The 22,576-nt window shown below is 35.9% G+C and overlaps 2 protein-coding genes across 2 annotated transcripts in view; one reads left to right on the forward strand and one right to left on the reverse strand.

Moving 5' to 3' along the window:
- LOC132129678 (retinoic acid-induced protein 2-like) overlaps positions 1 to 8,563 on the forward strand; it is a 23,915-nt gene extending 15,352 nt beyond the window's left edge. The window contains exon 3 of the mRNA XM_059541331.1: positions 8,471 to 8,563. The gene's annotated coding sequence lies outside the window, so the exon portion shown is untranslated. The remainder of the gene's footprint in view (positions 1 to 8,470) is intronic.
- LOC132129677 (sex comb on midleg-like protein 2) lies at positions 2,370 to 22,130 on the reverse strand. Its single transcript, XM_059541330.1, has 13 exons — positions 22,106 to 22,130; positions 21,951 to 22,027; positions 21,360 to 21,594; positions 19,960 to 20,048; positions 19,634 to 19,877; positions 11,770 to 12,071; positions 11,532 to 11,658; positions 9,926 to 10,129; positions 9,678 to 9,839; positions 8,443 to 8,574; positions 5,674 to 5,883; positions 4,588 to 4,754; positions 2,370 to 3,452 (listed from the first exon to the last, which is right to left on the reverse strand). Exons 3-13 carry the CDS (start codon positions 21,556 to 21,558, stop codon positions 3,327 to 3,329), a joined length of 1,962 nt encoding a protein of 653 aa, XP_059397313.1. The 5' UTR covers positions 21,559 to 21,594; positions 21,951 to 22,027; positions 22,106 to 22,130; the 3' UTR covers positions 2,370 to 3,326.
- Positions 22,131 to 22,576: the final 446 nt, after the last annotated feature.

The raw sequence follows: 22,576 nt of genomic DNA on the forward strand, positions 1-22,576 counted from the left end.
GGTGGTTTGATTGATAGCATGAGGGCGTGTTTCGAAACGCAGGTTTCCACCCTCTCACTAACCTTCTGATCCTCTCAGCCAGTTCAGTAATAAACTTATTAAAAGTTGACCGACACCAGGTTACAAACTGAATCAGCAACAAGCCCTTTAGTATGTTTCTATATCATATGTCATCCCAATATCAAAGGAAAATACACACACGCATACACACACTATATATATATATATATATATATATATATATATATATATATATTCTGTTTTTACAAGCTTTTTTGCATTGTCATCTTCATAGCTGCTAAACACCTTTTCCCTCTTTATTGTAATGTGTCTGTAGGGTTATATAATATATATGTTCATTTTAACATTAATATAAAGTCACAATGTATAAATCCTATAAAATAATTGTTACGTTCTTGTGCATTCACAATAATAAGAATTTGGGTGGAAAACGCTAAATTGTGATGAAAATCTCAATGCAAAAAAAAAAGTGTTTCATTTTCTTTAAGCAAAATCTAATTTCTTTTAAGTGTTTGGGTGCTGTATGACTTGCTGGCATGCTCTTTTTGTGAAATCTAACCAAAATATATTTTCTGAGGAAGCGTGTATAATCAGTAAATGAGATTTCATGCTAACGTGTTACATTTCATACTCTATATGCAAGTTCATCCCAAACCTTTAGATCATCTCTAGGTCAAACTAGCTGCTCTTGAGGCAAGGCCAAACTAGAATCAGTCTCATTTGCTTTTGTGTAACATTTAATGTTTTGTTTTTATGAAGATGGATTGGCTGAGATGAGAAGATGAGAATATACTCGTCCTTCTTGCCACTTACATAAGAATCGAAATGAGATTCTAGACACACCATCAGAAGTGTCCATAGAAGAAAAAATGGAAGTAAGGCAGGATTTATTTGACATGTCCGTTGAAGAAATGTGCCGTCTCGTGTTTGCGTGTTTGTTTATTGGAAGTCCTGCAGAAGTAATCTTCTGTAGTTCACATCCATCCAGAAAAGGTTTTCATGTAGAACTCAAGAAACTTTCTTCAAATATTATCTTGACAGTTTCCTCCGTTTCCACAGTACGCTCAAGTATCAGGTTTGATGAACTGCTGTGCAACTCGACTTGTTTTTTCATGTCAGAACTGAAGTGTTTTTAACTCTTAAAACATTACAAAAAAATCTTTCCTGTTTTTTTTTCTTGTTTTCCTCAGATCTACACAAAAAAAACAAAAGCATGAAAACCAGATGAATAAACCATGACTGTTTTTATGATGTGAATCAATGTCTCAGACGACCCTCAAACTCTTTTATAGGTATTGAAATTTTAAGTATTGATTTGAGTTTTTTTAAACAATGAAGAGCTTTTGTAAACAACTGAATGTGTAACAGAATGAAATGAAGAGTCTGGTGATGTTTTAAATTATTTATTTATTATTTGTATCGTTGAAAACGTGTATGTGACGAATGCATTACCTTTAAAATATTCATGATTAAAAATGTCTCCGGTTATCCAGATCGAAGTGTGTGTGTGTGTGTGTGTTTTCATAACAAGGATTGATGAATCTATATGGCACAACTTTACGAATACATCTTTTTATTACAAAAAGGTCGACAAAAGAACTGAAAAGTCTAAACGATCACATTCACGACTAACTTGAAATGCTACCTTACAAAAGATGGAAAAAATCCTGAGAGGTCTCAAAGTAAAGCAAGGCAGTTTAACATAGATTAAAAGAGCGCTGGAAGGCAGTACAAGGTATATTAAACCACAGATCCCAAATAAACAGCCCCCTGTAACGTCCCACCTACATATACAACATGTTTAGTTTAAAATATTTCTTCTCTACAAAATTGTACATTCCTGTTGCTGAGTTCTATGGTTATGGTTAAACCCATAATACACCACTGATGTCTGCTCTATCAATGAAAATGATTAAATATCAACATAACTTCGAGCTGGAAGGTGACGGAAAACACTATTTTAGTGATACTTCTACAGAGACGCTTTATTGAAATGAACCAGTTTTGACGGCTTTTCGAGTTCTTGAGTGACAAACGTGTTCATTTCTCCACGGCACGCTGCGTTTCTGTCTCTTGAATACTGTTCTGAGGCTGCTGGTGATCTCTAACGTCTAACCCTGACTTCACAACATTCCCGAGATAAGAGCTCGAGGAGTTTCTGTAACAAAGACCAAGCCAACTCAAACAGCGCTATCTCGAAAGCATTAGGTCATTACGAACGCCCGGGAACATCGATACTCCTGACACTCGGGACTAAACTATGAGTTGAAGGAGAAAATAAAAGGAGAAAAAAAAGCACACGGGAAACTATATTAGATATATGAGAGAATAATTCTGACAGTGATTTTAGCAGTGATCAAACCTACAGATATTCATTACCATTTAGGCTTAAATTTAAGATTTATGTATTTAAATTGCATTTAAATTTTATATTTCACAGTGAACATGATTCATATTTTTCTTGTCATACATAAACGAAACAGGCCGGTTTCTGAAATAGTACTAATAATAAACAAAATTTGTTTTAAAAACGCAATAACCAAGTTTATGTATTTTACATTTATAAGTATCTCATACATTACCTAAATGAATTTAGCTAGTCGTATTTAACCGTGTTTATCCTAGATTCTAACTGATTTTAATAAATGCATTTTGAAAATAGTCAGATATAACCATGCAACGACTTTGAGTGCAAAAATTAGACCTGTTTTTAATTTATGCATGATCGACAAATATAAAGTTTATTATTATTTAAGTTTAGTTTATTGAAGATAAAACGCTCAAATTTAATCTCCAACCATATAAAAAAAAAACAAGCAATTTAAAGGGTTCAAAAATAATGAAGCATAATCACATGAAAACGAGCAGCGTGAACATTCTTCAAAACGTCTCTTTTTGCGTTCGACGGAAGAAACAAAGTCGTACGGCTTTGGACTGTACATGATAATGATTGGCCGAACGTTTCCCCTTAGGATTGTGTAGCATGTATTTTGTTTGAAGCCAACGAAATACACAAACAAGATTTTCGGTGGCTGGAAGTGATGTCAGAAACATCTGTGGACTAGTATGACGTCACAAAGAGGTAGAGCAATACATAACCAACCTCAGACGCAGAAACGATCACTAGGGGCGAGATAATCGTCCTGTGAAGCTGATTGATCGCAGGAGGTAAGAACCGACCGAATGCTCCTGTTTGCCGACGGTTGATCCCAGAGAGCGGCACTAATGTTCCTCAAAGTGCGTTCTGGCTGTAGATGAACGTCAGGGAGAGACGGCGTGTGTGTGTGTGCATGTGTGTGTGTGTTTCACTGCTTCCCCTGCTTGAGTCTCTCGATGTGGTGGCAGAGTTTGAGCGCCGGTCCCAGTTTCAGCCCCATGTACTTCATCACCATGTCGCTCCTCAGTAACATCAGAGCTTTCCCGTCGATCTCCTGCAGACAGTAAGAACATGAGGTTTACAACAATTAAACTCAAAATGTGCGATGATGTCAACAACAGTGGCGGCCAATCAGAGGCTCCGATTCATGACCTACACTTGACCCTTCATAAACGTTAAAGGGGATAGTACACCCAAAAAAGATTATTCTGTCAAAGAGAATTCTTTACTTTCTTTTGAAGAATGTTAAAGACTAAATGTGATTGGACCCCATTCACTGTAATTGTATTAAGGGGGAAAAATACTGAGATTAGCAGTCAAGTTAACCTTATATAAATATTTAAAAAAAATATTTACTGTTATTTTATGGTAAATAAAATTATCAAGTAATATTAAATATATATTTTAAATAATTAAATATATATAAAAAAACGAAATAATATTATGCCAATTAAATTTTATAATTTTTATATTATACAGTTTATTTAAATTATTTTATGGTAAATAAAATTATCAAGTAATATTAAATATATATTTTAAATAATTAAATATATATAAAAAAACGAAATAATATTATGCCAATTAAATTTTATTTTTATATTATACAGTTTATTTAAATACCTTCAAAATGCAGTAAATTCAACGAAAATATGCAAATGTATTTTTTTTAAACACTTTTTGATGAATATTCAAAAGCAATATTATCAATATTAATTTAATTAGTAAAGAATATTTCTAACGATTTTTGAGAAAAGCATTTTAGCATAATTAAAAAAAAAAAAAGTTGCTTCAAGGAGTGTGTTTATGCTTATGCATTTAGCAAACGTGACTTGCATTGCATTTAAGGTATTTTTTTATTTATTAATTCATGCATTTGCTTGGAATTGAACCCCTGACCTAGGTGTTGCTTGCACAATGCTGAAATGTTTGAGCTAGAGGAATGTTTCTGCATGATAAAAGCAGCATTACTTTCACACTATTTTAATACTAGCACTAAAGAACAAAGTTAATTTAGTAACTGAAGTTACTCAAGTGAGTCTGTCCAGATGGGGTGTGTGTGTGTGTTTGGAGATGAACATGTCTCGCCAGTCAAGTCTAAACACAGATGATGCATGTTCCCGCTCTCCCTCGCGCCGAGCTTGATTTACAGGCAGATATAAAAGCACAGAGAGCGCGTGAAGGTCACTGACGTGTTTTCTGAAGAGCTCTGCGTGTGGAGCCAGTGCTGTTGGGTCCGCGTCCCGCACAAACCGCATCACTTCCTCTATAGACCAGGAGGACGGACTCCTGCCGGGGATTCTGGGAAGCTCTCGGTCCGCCGCCGCCGCCGTCTCGGGGCCCGTGGTAGAGCTGGCAGCTGGAGAGAGAGAGAGATGCGCTTGATCTGTAGCTAATGTGATTAAGCTGATGCGGTTTCTTCATTCTCTCTCTCAGTCTTTGATGTTTTCTGTCTCCTGTCAGTTTTTTAATATAGTTATTTTTGTTCAAATGTTGAAACTTAAATGGTTTATATTTTATATAACCATATGTTAATGTCTATTTTGTTTGATCCAGTGATTGAAATGTTTTTAAAGAATTTAAATATTGATTTTATTTTTATTTTTTACAACAAAATAGACATTTGAAATGACATGCAAGTTTTTTTTTTTTTTTTTTTAATATAAAAATGTTACATTTTACAGTGAATAGTTATTAATATTAAATGTCCTCAATACCTTTCAGATTATTTTAACAAAAAAATATGAGCAATTTGGTATTTAAGACAAAAACAAAACATTAGCATGAACTGAAATATATACTAAATACTTCTAATACTTAAATATTTTAATATTAATTAATAGTTGTATGGTATGATGGTTAAACAAATGACATATTTAATCTTTTTATTTGATATTTTTAATTATTTCATTGTTTTTAATTAAAATTATTTTATAAATAAGTAAAATATAATTTAAGTATTTTATTTGACTTAAAATAAAAAAGTTAAAGATTCACAACGTTCAAACTAATAGTAATAATAATACTAAAAAAACGAATTCTAATGACAGCTGATTATAGTTAACTAAAACTAAACCTCTTTTCTTACTCAAAATTTTATTTCAGCTTTATTTCCCGCTTGTTAATTTACTAAATAAAAAATATTAATTAATAAAAATACACAGACATTAAACAAATTACAAAAACTTTAACTGAAATCAAAATGGAAACAAAAAAATATAAAAATAAAACATTCCAGTCCTGAATAAACTCTGCAGTGATGGTCTGCAGAGACTCACCCTCCACTCGTCTGTGTGTCTGTGGGGGGGGGTTTGACGCCCGTCTCCGGAGAGGCGGCCCGTTGCCATGGTAATACGGGTTGCTGGGCGTTGATTGGTACTCTGAGGTGCTTCTCAAGGTCTGTGGGCGGGGCGTCATGGAATTGGAGGCGGAGTCCATGAAGCGCTGCTCCTTCAGTAATCCGCTCTCCTCTGGAGGAAGTGTCTCCGCTACACACACACACACACACACACACACACACACACACACACATATATATATATATATTCCTCTTCATAATTCAGTAGGAATACTTTTCATATTCTTTTAGAAATCACACTGAACAAAACCGTTTTATAATCTCATTAGTGAAATGAGTTGAATAAATATAGCATGTAATTCATCTTGAAAGGCGGGTGTGCTGACGGGTGTGCGTCTGTGTTTGCTGTACCTTCTGACGGGTGTGCGTCTGTGTTTGCTCTACCTTCTGACGGGTGTGTGTCGGTTTTTGCTGTACCTTCTGACGGGTGTGCGTCTGTGTTTGCTGTACCTTCTGACGGGTGTGCGTCTGTGTTTGCTGTACCTTCTGACGGGTGTGCGTCTGTGTTTGCTGTACCTTTACACGTGTGTGCGACTGTGTTTCTGTACCTTCACACGTGTGTGCCTCTGTGTTTGCTGTACCTTCTGACGGGTGTGCGTCTGTGTTTGCTGTACCTTCTGACGGGTGTGCGTCTGTGTTTGCTGTACCTTCTGACGGGTGTGCGTCTGTGTTTGCTGTACCTTCTGACGGGTGTGCGTCTGTGTTTGCTGTACCTTCTGACGGGTGTGCGTCTGTGTTTGCTGTACCTTCTGACGGGTGTGCGTCTGTGTTTGCTGTACCTTCTGATGGGTGTGCGTCTGTGTTTGCTGTACCTTCTGACGGGTGTTCGTCTGTGTTTGCTGTACCTTCTGACGGGTGTGCGTCTGTGTTTGCTGTACCTTCTGACGGGTGTGCGTCTGTGTTTGCTGTACCTTCTGACGGGTGTGCGTCTGTGTTTGCTGTACCTTCTGAAGGGTGTGCGTCTGTGTTTGCTGTACCTTCTGACGGGTGTGCGTCTGTGTTTGCTGTACCTTCTGACGGGTGTGCGTCTGTGTTTGCTGTACCTTCTGATGGGTGTGCGTCTGTGTTTGCTGTACCTTCTGACGGGTATGCGACTGTGTTTGCTGTACCTTCTGACGGGTGTGCGTCTGTGTTTGCTGTACCTTCTGACGGGTGTGCGTCTGTGTTTGCTGTACCTTCTGATGGGTGTGCGTCTGTGTTTGCTGTACCTTCACACGTGTGTGCGACTGTGTTTGCTGTACCTTCACACGTGTGTGCGACTGTGTTTGCTGTACCTTCACACGTGTGTGCCTCTGTGTTTGCTGTACCTTCTGACGGGTGTGCGTCTGTGTTTGCTGTACCTTCTGACGGGTGTGCGTCTGTGTTTGCTGTACCTTCTGACGGGTGTGCGTCTGTGTTTGCTGTACCTTCTGACGGGTGTGCGTCTGTGTTTGCTGTACCTTCTGACGGGTGTGCGTCTGTGTTTGCTGTACCTTCTGAAGGGTGTGCGTCTGTGTTTGCTGTACCTTCTGATGGGTGTGTGTCTGTGTTTGCTGTACCTTCACACGTGTGTGCGACTGTGTTTCTGTACCTTCACACGTGTGTGCCTCTGTGTTTGCTGTACCTTCTGACGGGTGTGCGTCTGTGTTTGCTGTACCTTCTGATGGGTGTGCGTCTGTGTTTGCTGTACCTTCACACGTGTGTGCGACTGTGTTTCTGTACCTTCACACGTGTGTGCCTCTGTGTTTGCTGTACCTTCTGACGGGTGTGCGTCTGTGTTTGCTGTACCTTCTGACGGGTGTGCGTCTGTGTTTGCTGTACCTTCTGACGGGTGTGCGTCTGTGTTTGCTGTACCTTCTGACGGGTGTGCGTCTGTGTTTGCTGTACCTTCTGACGGGTGTGCGTCTGTGTTTGCTGTACCTTCTGAAGGGTGTGCGTCTGTGTTTGCTGAACCTTCTGACGGGTGTGCGACTGTGTTTGCTGTACCTTCTGACGGGTGTGCGTCTGTGTTTGCTGTACCTTCTGACGGGTGTGCGTCTGTGTTTGCTGTACCTTCTGACGGGTGTGCGTCTGTGTTTGCTGTACCTTCTGACGGGTGTGCGACTGTTTGCTGTACCTTCTGACGGGTGTGCGTCTGTGTTTGCTGTACCTTCTGACGGGTGTGCGTCTGTGTTTGCTGTACCTTCTGACGGGTGTGCGTCTGTGTTTGCTGTACCTTCTGACGGGTGTGCGTCTGTGTTTGCTGTACCTTCTGACGGGTGTGCGTCTGTGTTTGCTGTACCTTCTGACGGGTGTGCGTCTGTGTTTGCTGTACCTTCTGACGGGTGTGCGTCTGTGTTTGCTGTACCTTCTGACGGGTGTGCGTCTGTGTTTGCTGTACCTTCTGACGGGTGTGCGTCTGTGTTTGCTGTACCTTCTGACGGGTGTGCGTCTGTGTTTGCTGTACCTTCTGACGGGTGTGCGTCTGTGTTTGCTGTACCTTCTGACGGGTGTGCGTCTGTGTTTGCTGTACCTTCTGACGGGTGTGCGTCTGTGTTTGCTGTACCTTCTGACGGGTGTGCGTCTGTGTTTGCTGTACCTTCTGACGGGTGTGCGTTTGTGTTTGGTGTACCTTCTGACGGGTGTGCGTCTGTGTTTGCTGTACCTTCTGACGGGTGTGCGTCTGTGTTTGCTGTACCTTCTGACGGGTGTGCGTCTGTGTTTGCTGTACCTTCTGACGGGTGTGTGTCTGTGTGCAGGAGCTTCGGGGAGAGAGGAGCGCAGTACGACGGGGGCGAGTCTCTGGAGATCCGCTTCATACTTCTGTTCAGAGACGGACAGTCTGACACCATCTCCTCTTTAACTACACAAACACACACAGAAATATCATCAAAATTCATCTATTTCAAAATCTGACTGCTGTGGAACACAGATTCATCTAGAAGATTGTTACCATTGGTATTTTTGTATTATTTACACACAGTTTTATAATAGTATAGTATTAATATTTTGAATAAGGTTTATATATATATGTATATTTGACTTTTTATTAGATTTTATTAGGTTTTATCAACAGTATTTACTCTTATAGCATTGCTTAATATTTTGAATTGGCTTTAATTTTTATCTTATCTGATTTAATTTTAAATTTAGTTTCCATTTTGGTTATTTTTTAATCTGTTTTTGTCATTAGTATTCCTCTCATACTACTATAATATTATTATACTTTAAGTTAGTATTTATTTTATTTTCAGTTTTCATTTTCATTGTATCTTACATTTTCATAATTTTGTTGTTTTTGTCAATTTTATTAGTTGTTAATAATATTTATATACTATTACAGTATATATGAATATTTTAATTAGCTTTTATTTTCATTTTGTCAGTTTTATTGTAGTTAAGTTTTAGTAGTTTTGTTATTTGCTTTTTCATTTGTTTTTTGGTATTATTTATATATTGTTATAGTACTTATGAATGTTTTGAGTGAGCTTTTATAGTTACATTTTCAGCTTTCATTTTATATCTAGTTCATTTTAATTTATTTAGTTTTGTTTTATCTATTAATATTTATTAATTTTATTTTATAAATATTTCAAAATTGATTTTATTTTTATATATTTTCAGTTTTCATTTTAGTTTGAGTTTTAGTAGTTTGATGCACTTTAATTTTCTTATATTTAATTTATAATATATCTTATATTTTATTTATTTTTTATTTCAATGAACAAGAATGAGTTTTAACAGCTTTAGTCAACAATACATTAGTTAACATTTGATCGAACAACAGTTTTTTTTTTGCAACTGTTTTGAAGCAACCTAAGAGTAAGTAAATTAAGAAATATTTTTTTTGCAGGGTAAATTATTCCTTTAACATAAACATAAACATTTCTAAATGAATTTCAAGTGGCGCATCACACCATCAGAATACCAGACACTCTTTTGGCCAGTCTGAGGCTGTAAATGTACCTGATTTAGCACGGTCGTAGGTGTTGTGTGGACTGAACGGTTGACTGCTGAACAGATTATCACACTGCAGGTGTCGACACACTCGCTCCAGGAAGTGCAACACGAACCCGGCGCTCGACGCTGACGGCAGCTTCACCAACCGCTTCCCACCATCTGTTCGGACTAGAGAGACAAACCACGATACTTCATCATTGTGAGTGTTTTAAAATCATACTGAATCAGTTTTGTGGTTAAGCACTTATCAGTACCTCTGACCACCTCTCCTCCGCCGCCTTGGCTCTGCAGGCATCCCAGAAGCACTTTGGGCTGGTATGCACAGTCCAGACAGGCCTGAACCGTCTGCTGCAGAACGAGATTTACCGCCTCCGGCCCGAAGTGATCCGGCAGTCTCTGAACCTGCTTACGGTCCAGATGTGGGCCACAGTTCCCGTGTTTATTCACGTATACACACACTGATGGAAACGGACAGGACAGGCATATATAAACACTAAAGTACAGAAACACCATGACCTACTGCATTAAAACAGATCTGAACGGATTATTGAGGTTATCTAATCTTATAATGGTTAGATGGTCTGATTATTATGGTCATGTGGTCTGATAGTTGTGGTTACAGTATGTACTCTACTTATGGTTATACAGTCTGATAATTGTGGTTATATAGTCTGATTACGGTAGTTATAATGTCTGATTATTGTGGTTTTGTAGTCTGATCAAAGTAGTCATATAGTCATTATAATGGCTATAGTCTGATAATTGTGATTATATAGTCTGACTACAGTAGTTATGTCTGATTATTGTGGTTACCATTTCTGATCAAAATATAATCAATATAATAGTTATGCGGTCTGATAATTGTGGTAACATATTCTGATTACTGCAGCTACAGTATGTACTCTTCTGGTTATACAGTCTGATAACTGTGGTTATATAGTCTGATTACAGTAGTTATGTCTGATTATTGTGGTTATGTAGTCTGATCAACGTACAGTCATTATAATAGTTATGCGATCTGATAATTGTGGTTACATATTCTGATTACTGTAGTTACTGTATATAGCCTACTTATGATAATACAGCCTGAAACTTGGTCGATGGTCAAATGCAATGGTGATTACTGCAGTTACTGTATATAGTCTACTTATTAAGTTTATACAGTCTGACAATTGTGGTTACATAGTCTCATTATTATGGTCATACATAGTCTGGTTACAGCACTTATTGTAAATAGTCAATTTATGGTTATACAGTCTGGTAATTTTGGTTATTTAGTCTGATAACTGTAGTTATAATGTCTTATTATTGTGCTTAAGTAGGCTATTCCGTTAATTGTGATTACTGTATATAGCCTACTTATTATGAGTAAATCATCTGATAAATGTAGTTATATAGTCTGATTATTATTGTCATGATTAATTATTATATTAATTATATAAATTGTGATTATTGCTGTCATTTAGACAGATAATATAATCTGATCATTGTGGTTATGTTGTCAGTTTATTGTGGTTATGTAATTTGATAACTGAAACTATATATTCCTTGTATGGTTATATAATCTAATTGTTTTATTTAGTTTTTTGTGTTTTACTGCAGATGATTTTGGAATGTGTAAGGATAGATGGTGGTTAAATATGTTTAAATTATATGTTTGTGTTATTAATGTGTGATGTATTGATGTCAGCATGGTCAAAGACAAATTTAAAGTATAAAGTAAAGTAGTTACTATGTGTTCTGATTATTGTGGTTATTTAGTCTAATTATTGTGGTTATGTAGTCATATTGTGTTCAAGAAGTCAGATTTTTCTCCCTTTTGTGGCACAGCTATATTTGTAAACAAGCTCATTTTATTACCAGTAGACACCACAGATGAGGGGGATCCCAGAGGAGGGAGTCCATCGCTGGGCATCTGAGTCATGGGGACCCTGGAGTCAGAGCTGGCTTCTATAGACATGGAACTCTGGAGGAGTCTGGGCTTCCTCTGAGAAACAAAAACACAATCTGCTAAAGTATTTCACCAAATGACAACCTCCATATCCTTTTCTAATGTGACAGTCGTCCATAAATACACACATAAGTCCTTTAATGCTACCTTGCTGCCTGGTTTAGGTCCTCTCTTCTTGTATGGACGCAGGGGATGCTGGGAAATGGGTGTGGTTTGGGGTGTGGCTTCTCCTTGATCTTCAGTGTCTTGAGCCACGGTGGAAACGGCCAGGGCTTTCAGCAATGCGATGGTCTCGCTTTTTGGCCGCCGTCCCCTGATGCCCTTCCGCACGGGGAGTTGAGGAAGAGGAGTCGGCAGGCGGTGAGGAATCGGCATGGAGCGCCGGGGCGGTTTAGGGTTAGAGGAAGAGGATGAGGAGGAAGGTGTAGAACCCAGTTTTGGAACGGAGACTGCAAAATGGAAAAAATAAAGGAACATTTTTATAATAATAATAAATAAATGCTAATGCAGTCTGTTCATAACTGTTATCTAGCTTGATTATTGTGTTTACATAATTCGATTACTTATTATGATTATATAGTCTGATTATTGTGGTTTTGTAGTCTGATTATTTGTGGTCATATAGTCTGATTATTGTGGTTTTGTAGTCAGATTATTTGTGGTTATATAGTCTGATTATTTGTGGTTATATAGTCTAATTATTGTGGTTATATAGTCTGATTATTGTGGTCATATAGTCTGATTATTGTGGTTTTGTAGTCTGATTATTTGTGGTTATATAGTCTGATTATTTGTGGTTATATAGTCTGATTATTGTGGTTTTGTAGTCTGATTATTGTGGTTTTGTAGTCTGATTATTTGTGGTTATATAGCCTGATTATTTGTGGTTATATAGTCTGATTATTGTGGTTATATAATCTGATTATTGTGGTCATATAGGCTGATTATTGTGGTTTTGTAGTCTGATTATTTGTGGTTATATAGTCTGATTATTTGTGGTTATATAGTCTGATTATTGTGGTCATAGTCTGATTATTGTGGTTTTTTAGTCTGATTATTTGTGGTTATATAGTCTGATTATTGTGGTTATATAGTCTGATTATTGTGGTCATATAGTCTGATTATTTGTGGTTATATAGTCTGATTATTGTGGTCATATAGTCTGATTATTTTGGTTTTTTAGTCTGATTATTTGTGATTATATAGTCTGATTATTGTGGTTATATAGTCTGATTATTGTGGTCATATAGTCTGATTATTGTGGTTTTGTAGTCTGATTATTTGTGGTTATATAGTCTGATTATTGTGGTCATATAGTCTGATTATTGTGGTTTTTAGTCTGATTATTTGTGGTTATATAGTCTGATTATTGTGGTTATATAGTCTGATTATTGTGGTCATATAGTCTGATTATTGTGGTTTTGTAGTCTGATTATTTGTGGTTATATAGTCTGATTATTGTGGTCATATAGTCTGATTATTGTGGTTTTTTAGTCTGATTATTTGTGATTATATAGTCTGATTATTGTGGTTATATAGTCTGATTATTGTGGTCATATAGTCTGATTATTGTGGTTTTGTCGTCTGATTATTTGTGGTTATATAGTCTGATTATTTGTGGTTATATAGTCTGATTATTTGTGGTTATATAGTCTGATTATTGTGGTCAAATAGTCTGATTATTGTGGTTTTTTAGTCTGATTATTTGTGGTTATATAGTCTGATTATTGTGGTTATATAGTCTGATTATTGTGGTCATATAGTCTGATTATTGTGGTTTTGTAGTCTGATTATTTGTGGTTATATAGTCTGATTATTTGTGGTTATATAGTCTGATTATTGTGGTCATATAGTCTGATTATTGTGGTTTTGTAGTCTGATTATTTGTGGTTATATAGTCTGATTATTTGTGGTTATATAGTCTGATTATTGTGGTCATATAGTCTGATTATTGTGGTTTTGTAGTCTGATTATTTGTGGTTATATAGTCTGATTATTGTGGTCTTATAGTCTGATTATTGTGGTTTTGTAGTCTGATTATTTGTGGTTATATAGTCTGATTATATGTGGTTATATAGTCTGATCATAACTGTTATACAGTTTGATTATTGTGTTTACATAATCTGATTACTGCAGTTACTATATATAGTCTAATTATGATTATATAGTCTGATTATTTGTGGTTATATAGTCTGATTATTGTAGTTATGTAGTCTGATCATAACTGTTATACAGTTTGATTATTGTGGTTACATAATCGAATTACTGCAGTTACTATATATAATCTACTTATTATGATATATAGTCAGATTATTGTATTATATAGTCTAATTATTCAAGCAACTTCATAGTGTTTATTTATGGTTATATAGTTTGATTATTGTGGTTATGTAGACTGATTATTGAAGTAACTTTATAGCGTCTATTTATGGTCATGTAGTTTGATTATTGTGGTTACATAATCCTATTACTGTAGTTACTATATATAGTCTACTTTTTATGATTATATAGTCAGGTTATTGTGGCTATATAGTCTGATTTTTGTGGTTTTGTAGTCTGATCACAATAGTTAAATAGTTTGATTTTTGTGAATCCATAGTCAGATTACTGCAGTTAATATATATGGTCTGATTTTTGTGGTTATGTAGTCTGATCATAGTAGTTATGTAGTTTGATTATTGTGGATACAAAGTCTGATTACTGCAGTTAATATATATGGTCTAATTATTGTGGTTATATAGTCAGATTTTTGTGTGATTATGTAGTCTGATCATAGTAGTTATTTATAGTGTGATTATTGGGTCTTATGGTTCAATGATTGTGGTTTTTTAGTCTGATTACTTAAGTTATATAGTCTACTTATGGCTATATAGACTGATTATTGCAGTAGATAACTGTGGCAGTGTAATCTCATTATCATGCCTCTGATTATTTCATGAACCTGTCACAATGTGATGCATACAAAAAGGCTGTTATTGGATATTTATTTGATATTAATTGCTAGAAAACAGGGCTGATGTCACAAATTTTAGTAACAAGTATTGCAAAAACTACAGATAAAATGCCTGCATTTAGAATGAATATAACATATTCAGAATAGCTCATATAATATTTAATTTGGCCTCTGATCATTACAACCCGAATTCCGGAAAAGTTGGGACGTTTTTAAAATTTTAATAAAATGAAAACTAAAAGACTTTCAAATCACATGAGCCAATATTTTATTCACAATAGAACATAGATAACATAGCAAATGTTTAAACTGAGAAAGTTTAAAATTTTATGCACAAAATGAGCTCATTTCAATTTTGATTTCTGCTACAGGTCTCAAAATAGTTGGGACGGGGCATGTTTACCATGGTGTAGCATCTCCTTTTCTTTTCAAAACAGTTTGAAGACGTCTGGGCATTGAGGCTATGAGTTGCTGGAGCTTTGCTGTTGGAATTTGGTCCCATTCTTGCCTTATATAGATTTCCAGCTGCTGAAGAGTTTGTGGTCATCTTTGACGTATTTTTCGTTTAATGATGCGCCAAATGTTCTCTATAGGTGAAAGATCTGGACTGCAGGCAGGCCAGGTTAGCACCGGACTCTTCTACGACGAAGCCATGCTGTTGTTATAGCTGCAGTATGTGGTTTTGCATTGTCCTGCTGAAATAAACAAGGCCTTCCCTGAAATAGACGTTGTTTGGAGGGAAGCATATGTTGCTCTAAAACCTTTATATACCTTTCAGCATTCACAGAGCCTTCCAAAACATGCAAGCTGCCCATACCGTATGCACTTATGCACCCCCATACCATCAGAGATGCTGGCCTTTGAACTGAACGCTGATAACATGCTGGAAGGTCTCCCTCCTCTTTAGCTCGGAGGACACGGCGTCCGTGATTTCCAACAAGAATGTCAAATTTGGACTCGTCTGACCATAAAACACTATTCCACTTTGAAATAGTCCATTTTAAATGAGCCTTGGCCCACAGGACACGACGGCGCTTCTGGACCATGTTCACATATGGCTTCCTTTTTGCATGATAGAGCTTTAGTTGGCATCTGCTGATGGCACGGCGGATTGTGTTTACCGACAGTGGTTTCTGAAAGTATTCCTGGGCCCATTTAGTAATGTCATTGACACAATCATGCCGATGAGTGATGCAGTGTCGTCTGAGAGTCCAAAGACCACGGGCATCCAATAAAGGTCTCCGGCCTTGTCCCTTACGCACAGAGATTTCTCCAGTTTCTCTGAATCTTTTGATGATGTTATGCACTGTAGATGATGAGATTTGCAAAGCCTTTGCAATTTGACGTTGAGGAACATTGTTTTTAAAGTTTTCCACAATTTTTTTACGCAGTCTTTCACAGATTGGAGAGCCTCTGCCCATCTTTACTTCTGAGAGAATCTGCTTCTCTAAGACAAAGCTTTTATAGCTAATCATGTTACAGACCTGATATCAATTAACTTAATTAATCACTAGATGTTCTCCCAGCTGAATCTTTTCAAAACTGCTTGCTTTTTTAGCCATTTGTTGCCCCCGTGCCAACTTTTTTGAGACCTGTAGCAGGCATTAAATTTTAAATGAGCTAATTAAGTGGATAAAAGTGTAAAATTTCTCAGTTTAAACATTTGCTACGTTATCTATGTTCTATTGTGAATAAAATATTGGCTCATGTGATTTGAAATTCCTTTAGTTTTCATTTTATTAAAATTTTAAAAACGTCCCAACTTTTCCGGAATTCGGGTTGTAAATAAACAGGAGGCCTATTTATGTAGCGTATCTGTGGAAAGTGCTTGACTAAACACACACTTTCATCTGAACACATCCTGTCCTTTAACACACCGTGAGTGTGTCAGTGTGTGGCTGTGCATATGAGTGTATGTTTACCCTAAATAACTCCAGTAAAACTAAATTAGAGGGCTTGTGGGAGGAAAAAGAGTTCGCCAGAGATGTGACACACTTGTACTCAAGCATATGGCAACGATCATGCAGATATTGAGATTTAACATGACCCACTACCCTATAACTGTACAGTAAAAAACACATTTATTCCTGCTGTATTTTCAGCATCATTCCTCCAGGCTTCAGTGTCACATGATCTTTAGAAATCAGTCTAATATACTGATTTGCTGCTCAAGAAACATTTCTGATTATCATCGATGTTGAAAACAGTTTTGCTGTGCAATATTTTTGTGAAAACTGTGATACATTTTATTTTTCATGATTCTTTGATGAACAGAAAGCTTAAAAGAAGCATTTATTTGAAACAGAAGTCTTTTGTAACAATCTAAATGTCTTTACTCTGTCACTCTGGATCAGTTTAATGCAACGTTGATTTTTAGCAGTATTTTCGATATGTCCCACCTGAACATCACAGAGACACAAAGAGTTTTAATGCAGCCTTCTAATCGCTAATTAGACTTCTAACTTAAGAGACTTCTAATTTAATGGAAAATCTAGTTTAAGTTTATGTGTGATTTTTCAGTAAAATGCTTTTCTCTGGTTGGTCTTTACTGTAAACACTCTCACCACTTTCCTCTCCATCTGTTTAGTTTCTCTGGTTATTCTTCGTTTTTTTGCACAGATGTGTGTCTAAGTGTGCGATTTGTTTATTTTCAGACAAACTCTCGAATCCCTCCTGACCCGCGCGGCTCGCTCACTAATTATCTCATTCACACATAATTACTTGGAAGGGCTACAAAAAAACAAACAGCGCAGGTCATTCCATGTCATCCAGATCCAAAACAAATCCTTTAAACAAATGTCTGTAATTTGCATCACAACATGTGGCGCAGAATTACAAACACTGCAACGTGAGATCCGGAGGTTTGTATAATTTAGGGAATATTTTCTGCAAACTCAAAATTAATTCCAGCTGCGGCCGAATGAACATTAATGGAAACGTGTATATCATCATCTATAGCTCAGACTGACTCCACTCAAAACACCAGATCTGGATTAAATCCCAGCTAATTCATGACTTCAGTGTGTGTTTACTAAACATTAAACCGTTCTGTATTCTGAGAGTATGAGAGCGAAATGTTCACCTTCAATAGCAAAAATGGCATTATATGTTGCACACAATATACTGTACTTACTATCTATATAGCTAGTATGCTATGCACATCATAACCTGTATTTGTGGAGGGTCCACATGTGCATTTTGAAAAAATTTTATATAGATAGCAAGCCTAAAAACTCATTTAAATGCATCAGTCTCAATGTGAGAGCTTTACTCAATACTGCAAACAGCAGCTGCAATAATGATAATTAATCATTCCTGGTTAGTCCTAATTAAATCATCAGATTTCAGTGTGAGATTGTTCACAACAGTGAAGGCGGGGCCACTGGGCGGGTTGCCATGACAACAGGAATGATTGACAGTTAAACTGAACTGTTTTGTTATTGTTAAACACTTTTGTCAGTCAAAATAAAGCTGAAATAAAATATTAATATAAATACAAGCAATACAATTCAAGCAAAAGCTTAAACTTTTAGAAGTGATGCATTTGAGCACTAACTAATTCAAAGTCATTATAACTATAAATCCATAATACTAAAATAGCACTAAAACTAACACATTAACTGAATCTTCTTTTATTTCCTATGAAAAAAAATCATTCTTTTTTTTTCAAATATATGTATATTTTATTTCAACCCAGATGAGGTTTGAGTTTAGGAAAGATGGAAGCAGACACGAGAGTAAACAAAATTATGATCGCATTAAGTTTTAAATGCTGAAACTGCAAAAGAAACACCTTAAAAATAGCTCAAATAATCAGACAGCCTTGATTCGGACTGTTTTCATCTCTGAAGGTCTTCCTCCTGCAGTGGTCACGTGATTCCTGAGTGTTTCCGAGAGCTGTAGCGCCCCCTGCTGCTCACACAAGCTCTTTACACCTCTTTATTTTATAAGCTAGAGAAGAGCACAGGAACCAGTTATTTTACTTTATTAAATCATATCATAGTACTTATAATATTTTGAGTTAGCTTTGTTTATATATATATATTAAGTTTTCATTTACATTTTTGTAAGTTTACGTACTTTTATGTGCTTTTGTCTTTTATATACTTCCATTCATCTTTCTTTTTCTAATTTTAGTACTTCAGCTTAAACTTATTTTATTTCAGTTAGCTGTCAAGGCATTTCATCTTAGATGCACTTTAAGTCATCGTGTGATTCATAAATAAAAATGCATTTGTCTTGGTTTTTTTTACAACCAGTGATTTGCCATTTTTGCCATATCATAGTTTTTAGTTTGATATTTTCTGTTGAAATATTGAATTTTAGTTAACATTCTAGTAATTTTGTCTTTTTTTTTTTATTGTCTACATAGTTTTACAATTTTTATTACAGTTTTAATTTTAGTTATTTTGGTACATTAAGTTAAACTAAAGGAAAATAAGAAATCTTGCCTTAACAACTAACATCATAATATAAAATAAGTTTACTTATCCAAAATAAAAATCCATTAAGTTTGACACAAATTTGCTTCACTTTTTAACAGGTTCAGTGCAATGCTATTTTACTATCGTTCTGATACTAATTCAGTTTTTATTAATATTTTGAATGTTTATACACACACACACACACACACATACACACATATATATATATATATATATATATATGTTTAAAAAAAAAAAAATAATAATAATTTTGCTGTGTTTTTGTCAGATTTATTATTTTTTATTTATTACATAGCTTTAATTCTATTTCAGTTTTAGCTTTAGCTATTTTAGTACATCAAGTTTAGGTTTTTCTATTTCATTGAATGCTTGTTATTTAATGATTTATTTCATATTTTTAAATGTATTTAATATTTTATGTTTATTTTCATTTTCAAATAATTTAATTTTAATTATTATTATTATTCTAATTATTTTTAAAGGTTTTATATTTTAGTTAGCTATAATAGCCCTGGTTCTGGTCTTGATCGTAACTCAAGGATCTGGAACCTACAACCTTCCCAGGCCACTGAGCTGAGGTACAGCATCAGTGATGTCTGGAGCGGTCACTCACTGCTGTTTCCGGGCGGCTGCAGGCTGTGATTGGTGACCGAGCACCAGCCCACGGGGAAGATGTCCCTGGAGTCATAGCGGCACCAGTAATCGAACGCCCCCCTCCAGCCGTCAAACATCACGAACACCTCTTCCCCCTTCACCTCGCCGATGGTGGCCGGACAGATCAGGTACGGGTTCTTCTTGTCTACGGCCTCCAGCTTCAGGCCGGGCTTGAAGTCGTTCTGAGGCGGCCGCAGCGGCTCCTGACGGAAACACAGAGCGTCAGTGTCACCAAAACCTTTCTCCTCTGTGTAAATCAGTTCTCTTTCTGTGGAGGTTCGGCACCTTTTTAAACGCCGTGGCTGGTGCTATCTCGGCTCCATTAAGGGTCCTCAGGAGAAACATGGGCCACGACGAGGCGTTCATCCTGAAACCTGAGAAAATGAGGGAGAGATGCAATTATCATCCGTAATTCTGCTCACGTGTTCAGAATCATCTCCATCAACAGCCAAAGCAGAAGACAGGAGCAAAACAGGAAGCTTTAGAGAAGACGATGTCATTTCCTGCAGCAGACCAATATTGCTATCTAACTGTAAAAAAAAAATGTTAATTATAATAAAATGTGTAAGAATCAAATGAAATATCAAAAATATATATGTATTTTTTTTTTAATATTCCATTCGATTTTTACACATTTTATTTTAAATACATAAATAAATATAGATCTTTTTTGTCACAAAGTCAAAATTTCTCATTTTCATTTAGTTTAAGTTGAAGTACTAATATTACAACAAATAAAAAAAAACAAAAAACAGGCATATTAAAAAAAAACATGCTAAATATATATTTTTAAATATTCATAAACTCCAAAATAAAAATAAAACATGCTAACTAAAAAATGTAGATATTAATAAACTATAATAAAAAATATATATAATAAAAATGATTTAATTAATTAAGTATTAATTAAAACAGGAAGTCAGGTGACATTAGGATGTACTTTTCTTAGTCAGACAAGCGCTGTTATTGTTAACTAAAACTAAATACAGAAAAAAAATGTGTTACTTGAAATAAACAAAATATAACAAAAAATGATTTCAAGTTAGTTGTGAAGTAAAACTTTCTAATTTTTGTCTGGTTTAAGATGAAGTGCTAAAATCTTAAATAAATAACTTAAAATTTAATGAAAACCAAAAAGACTATTTCTTTTTTAAATAACATGTAAACTAGAATAAAAATGGAAAATGGTAAAATATAAAGGTAAATTCTCTAATTTTTTGTTTAGTTTAAGATGAAGTACCAAAATCACTAAAACTAAAATTTAACTTAATAAAAGCTAAATAAATATGACAGAATGGACTAAAATGCAACAAAATTGCAAAAATGAACTAAAATCAAAATGACCATAAATAAATAAAAATGAACAGAAATATTAATAATACTAAATAATTAATAAAATATTAATAAATATTAATAGAATCAGGAAGCTGAAGACAGGCAACATTAGAGAAGAGGATATAATTTACATGCATTGAAATAAAATACATAAATATTTCAGAATCAATTTCTCTTTATCGTTTAACTTCAGTTTAACCTGAAGAACTAAACCAAAACTCAAATAAATGTTAATAAAAACTAAATAAATATACTTTAAAAAAAGGATCAGACTAAAACACACAACAAAATTACAAAAACTTGATCTAAAATGTAATTCTTAAGATGAGAGGAAGTGACATCACTCGTACCCAGCGGCGGCTGCAGCATGTCTCCCTTCTTCTCGCACGAGCCGATTGGCTGGATGTCAGCGGAGTCGACCAATCGCCAGAAGTCATTGGTGCTGTCGCTGCCGTCCAGACGGAGGCGGAGCCTCGCGCCCATCAAGCCCATCACCGTGGCGATGCAGGTGGAGGTGGAGTTACGAGGGTCCCGGGCCTCCAGCTTCATCCCCACCTTGAACTCGTTGGAGGGAGGAATCAGAGACTGGAGAACAAACACTCAGTTAACATCCAAAAACATCCATGTGCTTGAAATACAGCTTCTGGAAACAAACAAACGCTCCTCAAAAGATCCTGAGGATCAGATCTGAGTCTCTAAAACATGATTGATGGAGAATCAAGTAAAGCTGAGCTGCTTCAGTCCAGGAATCTGGACCTTTACCTCATCAGAATCACTCAAGATTTGACTAGAGCTACACTAAAAGAGCTCTGACTGGGTGAAATCTCTAAACTCTCAATCAGAGACAGAAGGCATGCAGGAGATGGATCATGTTGATCGTTTAGAGCCTTAGATATGTGATCCAATCCGATCCAGTAGGCTTTAAAGGGTTAATGTCTCACCTGTTTGAAGCAGCTGGGAGGAGCGGGAACGGACGCCGTCTCTTTTAAATACCCCTCCCATGAGAAGGACTCGCTCACTGCAGTGGAGAAACACACATGAGGCGCTCCACAGACTCAGACCATCACATTCAACACTTACAGATCAACATCAGTACCTCTGACCGGTCCAGGACCTGTGAGAGACATCTTCTTACTGTCCCAGAGATCAATTCACATCACACACGTGGAGCGTTCCTGATCAATGTTTGGGGGACTCTTTGCCTCTCAGTGGCGTTCGGACCATGCTGAGCATCGGCTGCTGTGTGGAGGACAAAGGTCATCTACATTCATTCAGGATTACATCTTTATTATAAATGAACTCTATTTGGTTTATCAACTCATTTATTTATTTATTTCCCTAGTGTTAATTATTTAATTAATTGTACATTTTTGCAGGGAATTAATGACTGTTGCATTTGTTTTCAAATAATTAATAGTACCAAATTATCACACACACACTACAGCAAAAAATGTTTTCAACATTAATAAAAAAGATAATAACTATTATAATAATTGAGCATCAATGATAAATGATAATTGAGCATCAAATCAGCAAATTATGTCTATTAAAACAGAAAACAGCTCTT

The sequence above is a fragment of the Carassius carassius genome, chromosome 46 (genome assembly GCF_963082965.1).
Source record: "Carassius carassius chromosome 46, fCarCar2.1, whole genome shotgun sequence".
NCBI classification, from domain to species: domain Eukaryota; kingdom Metazoa; phylum Chordata; class Actinopteri; order Cypriniformes; family Cyprinidae; genus Carassius; species Carassius carassius.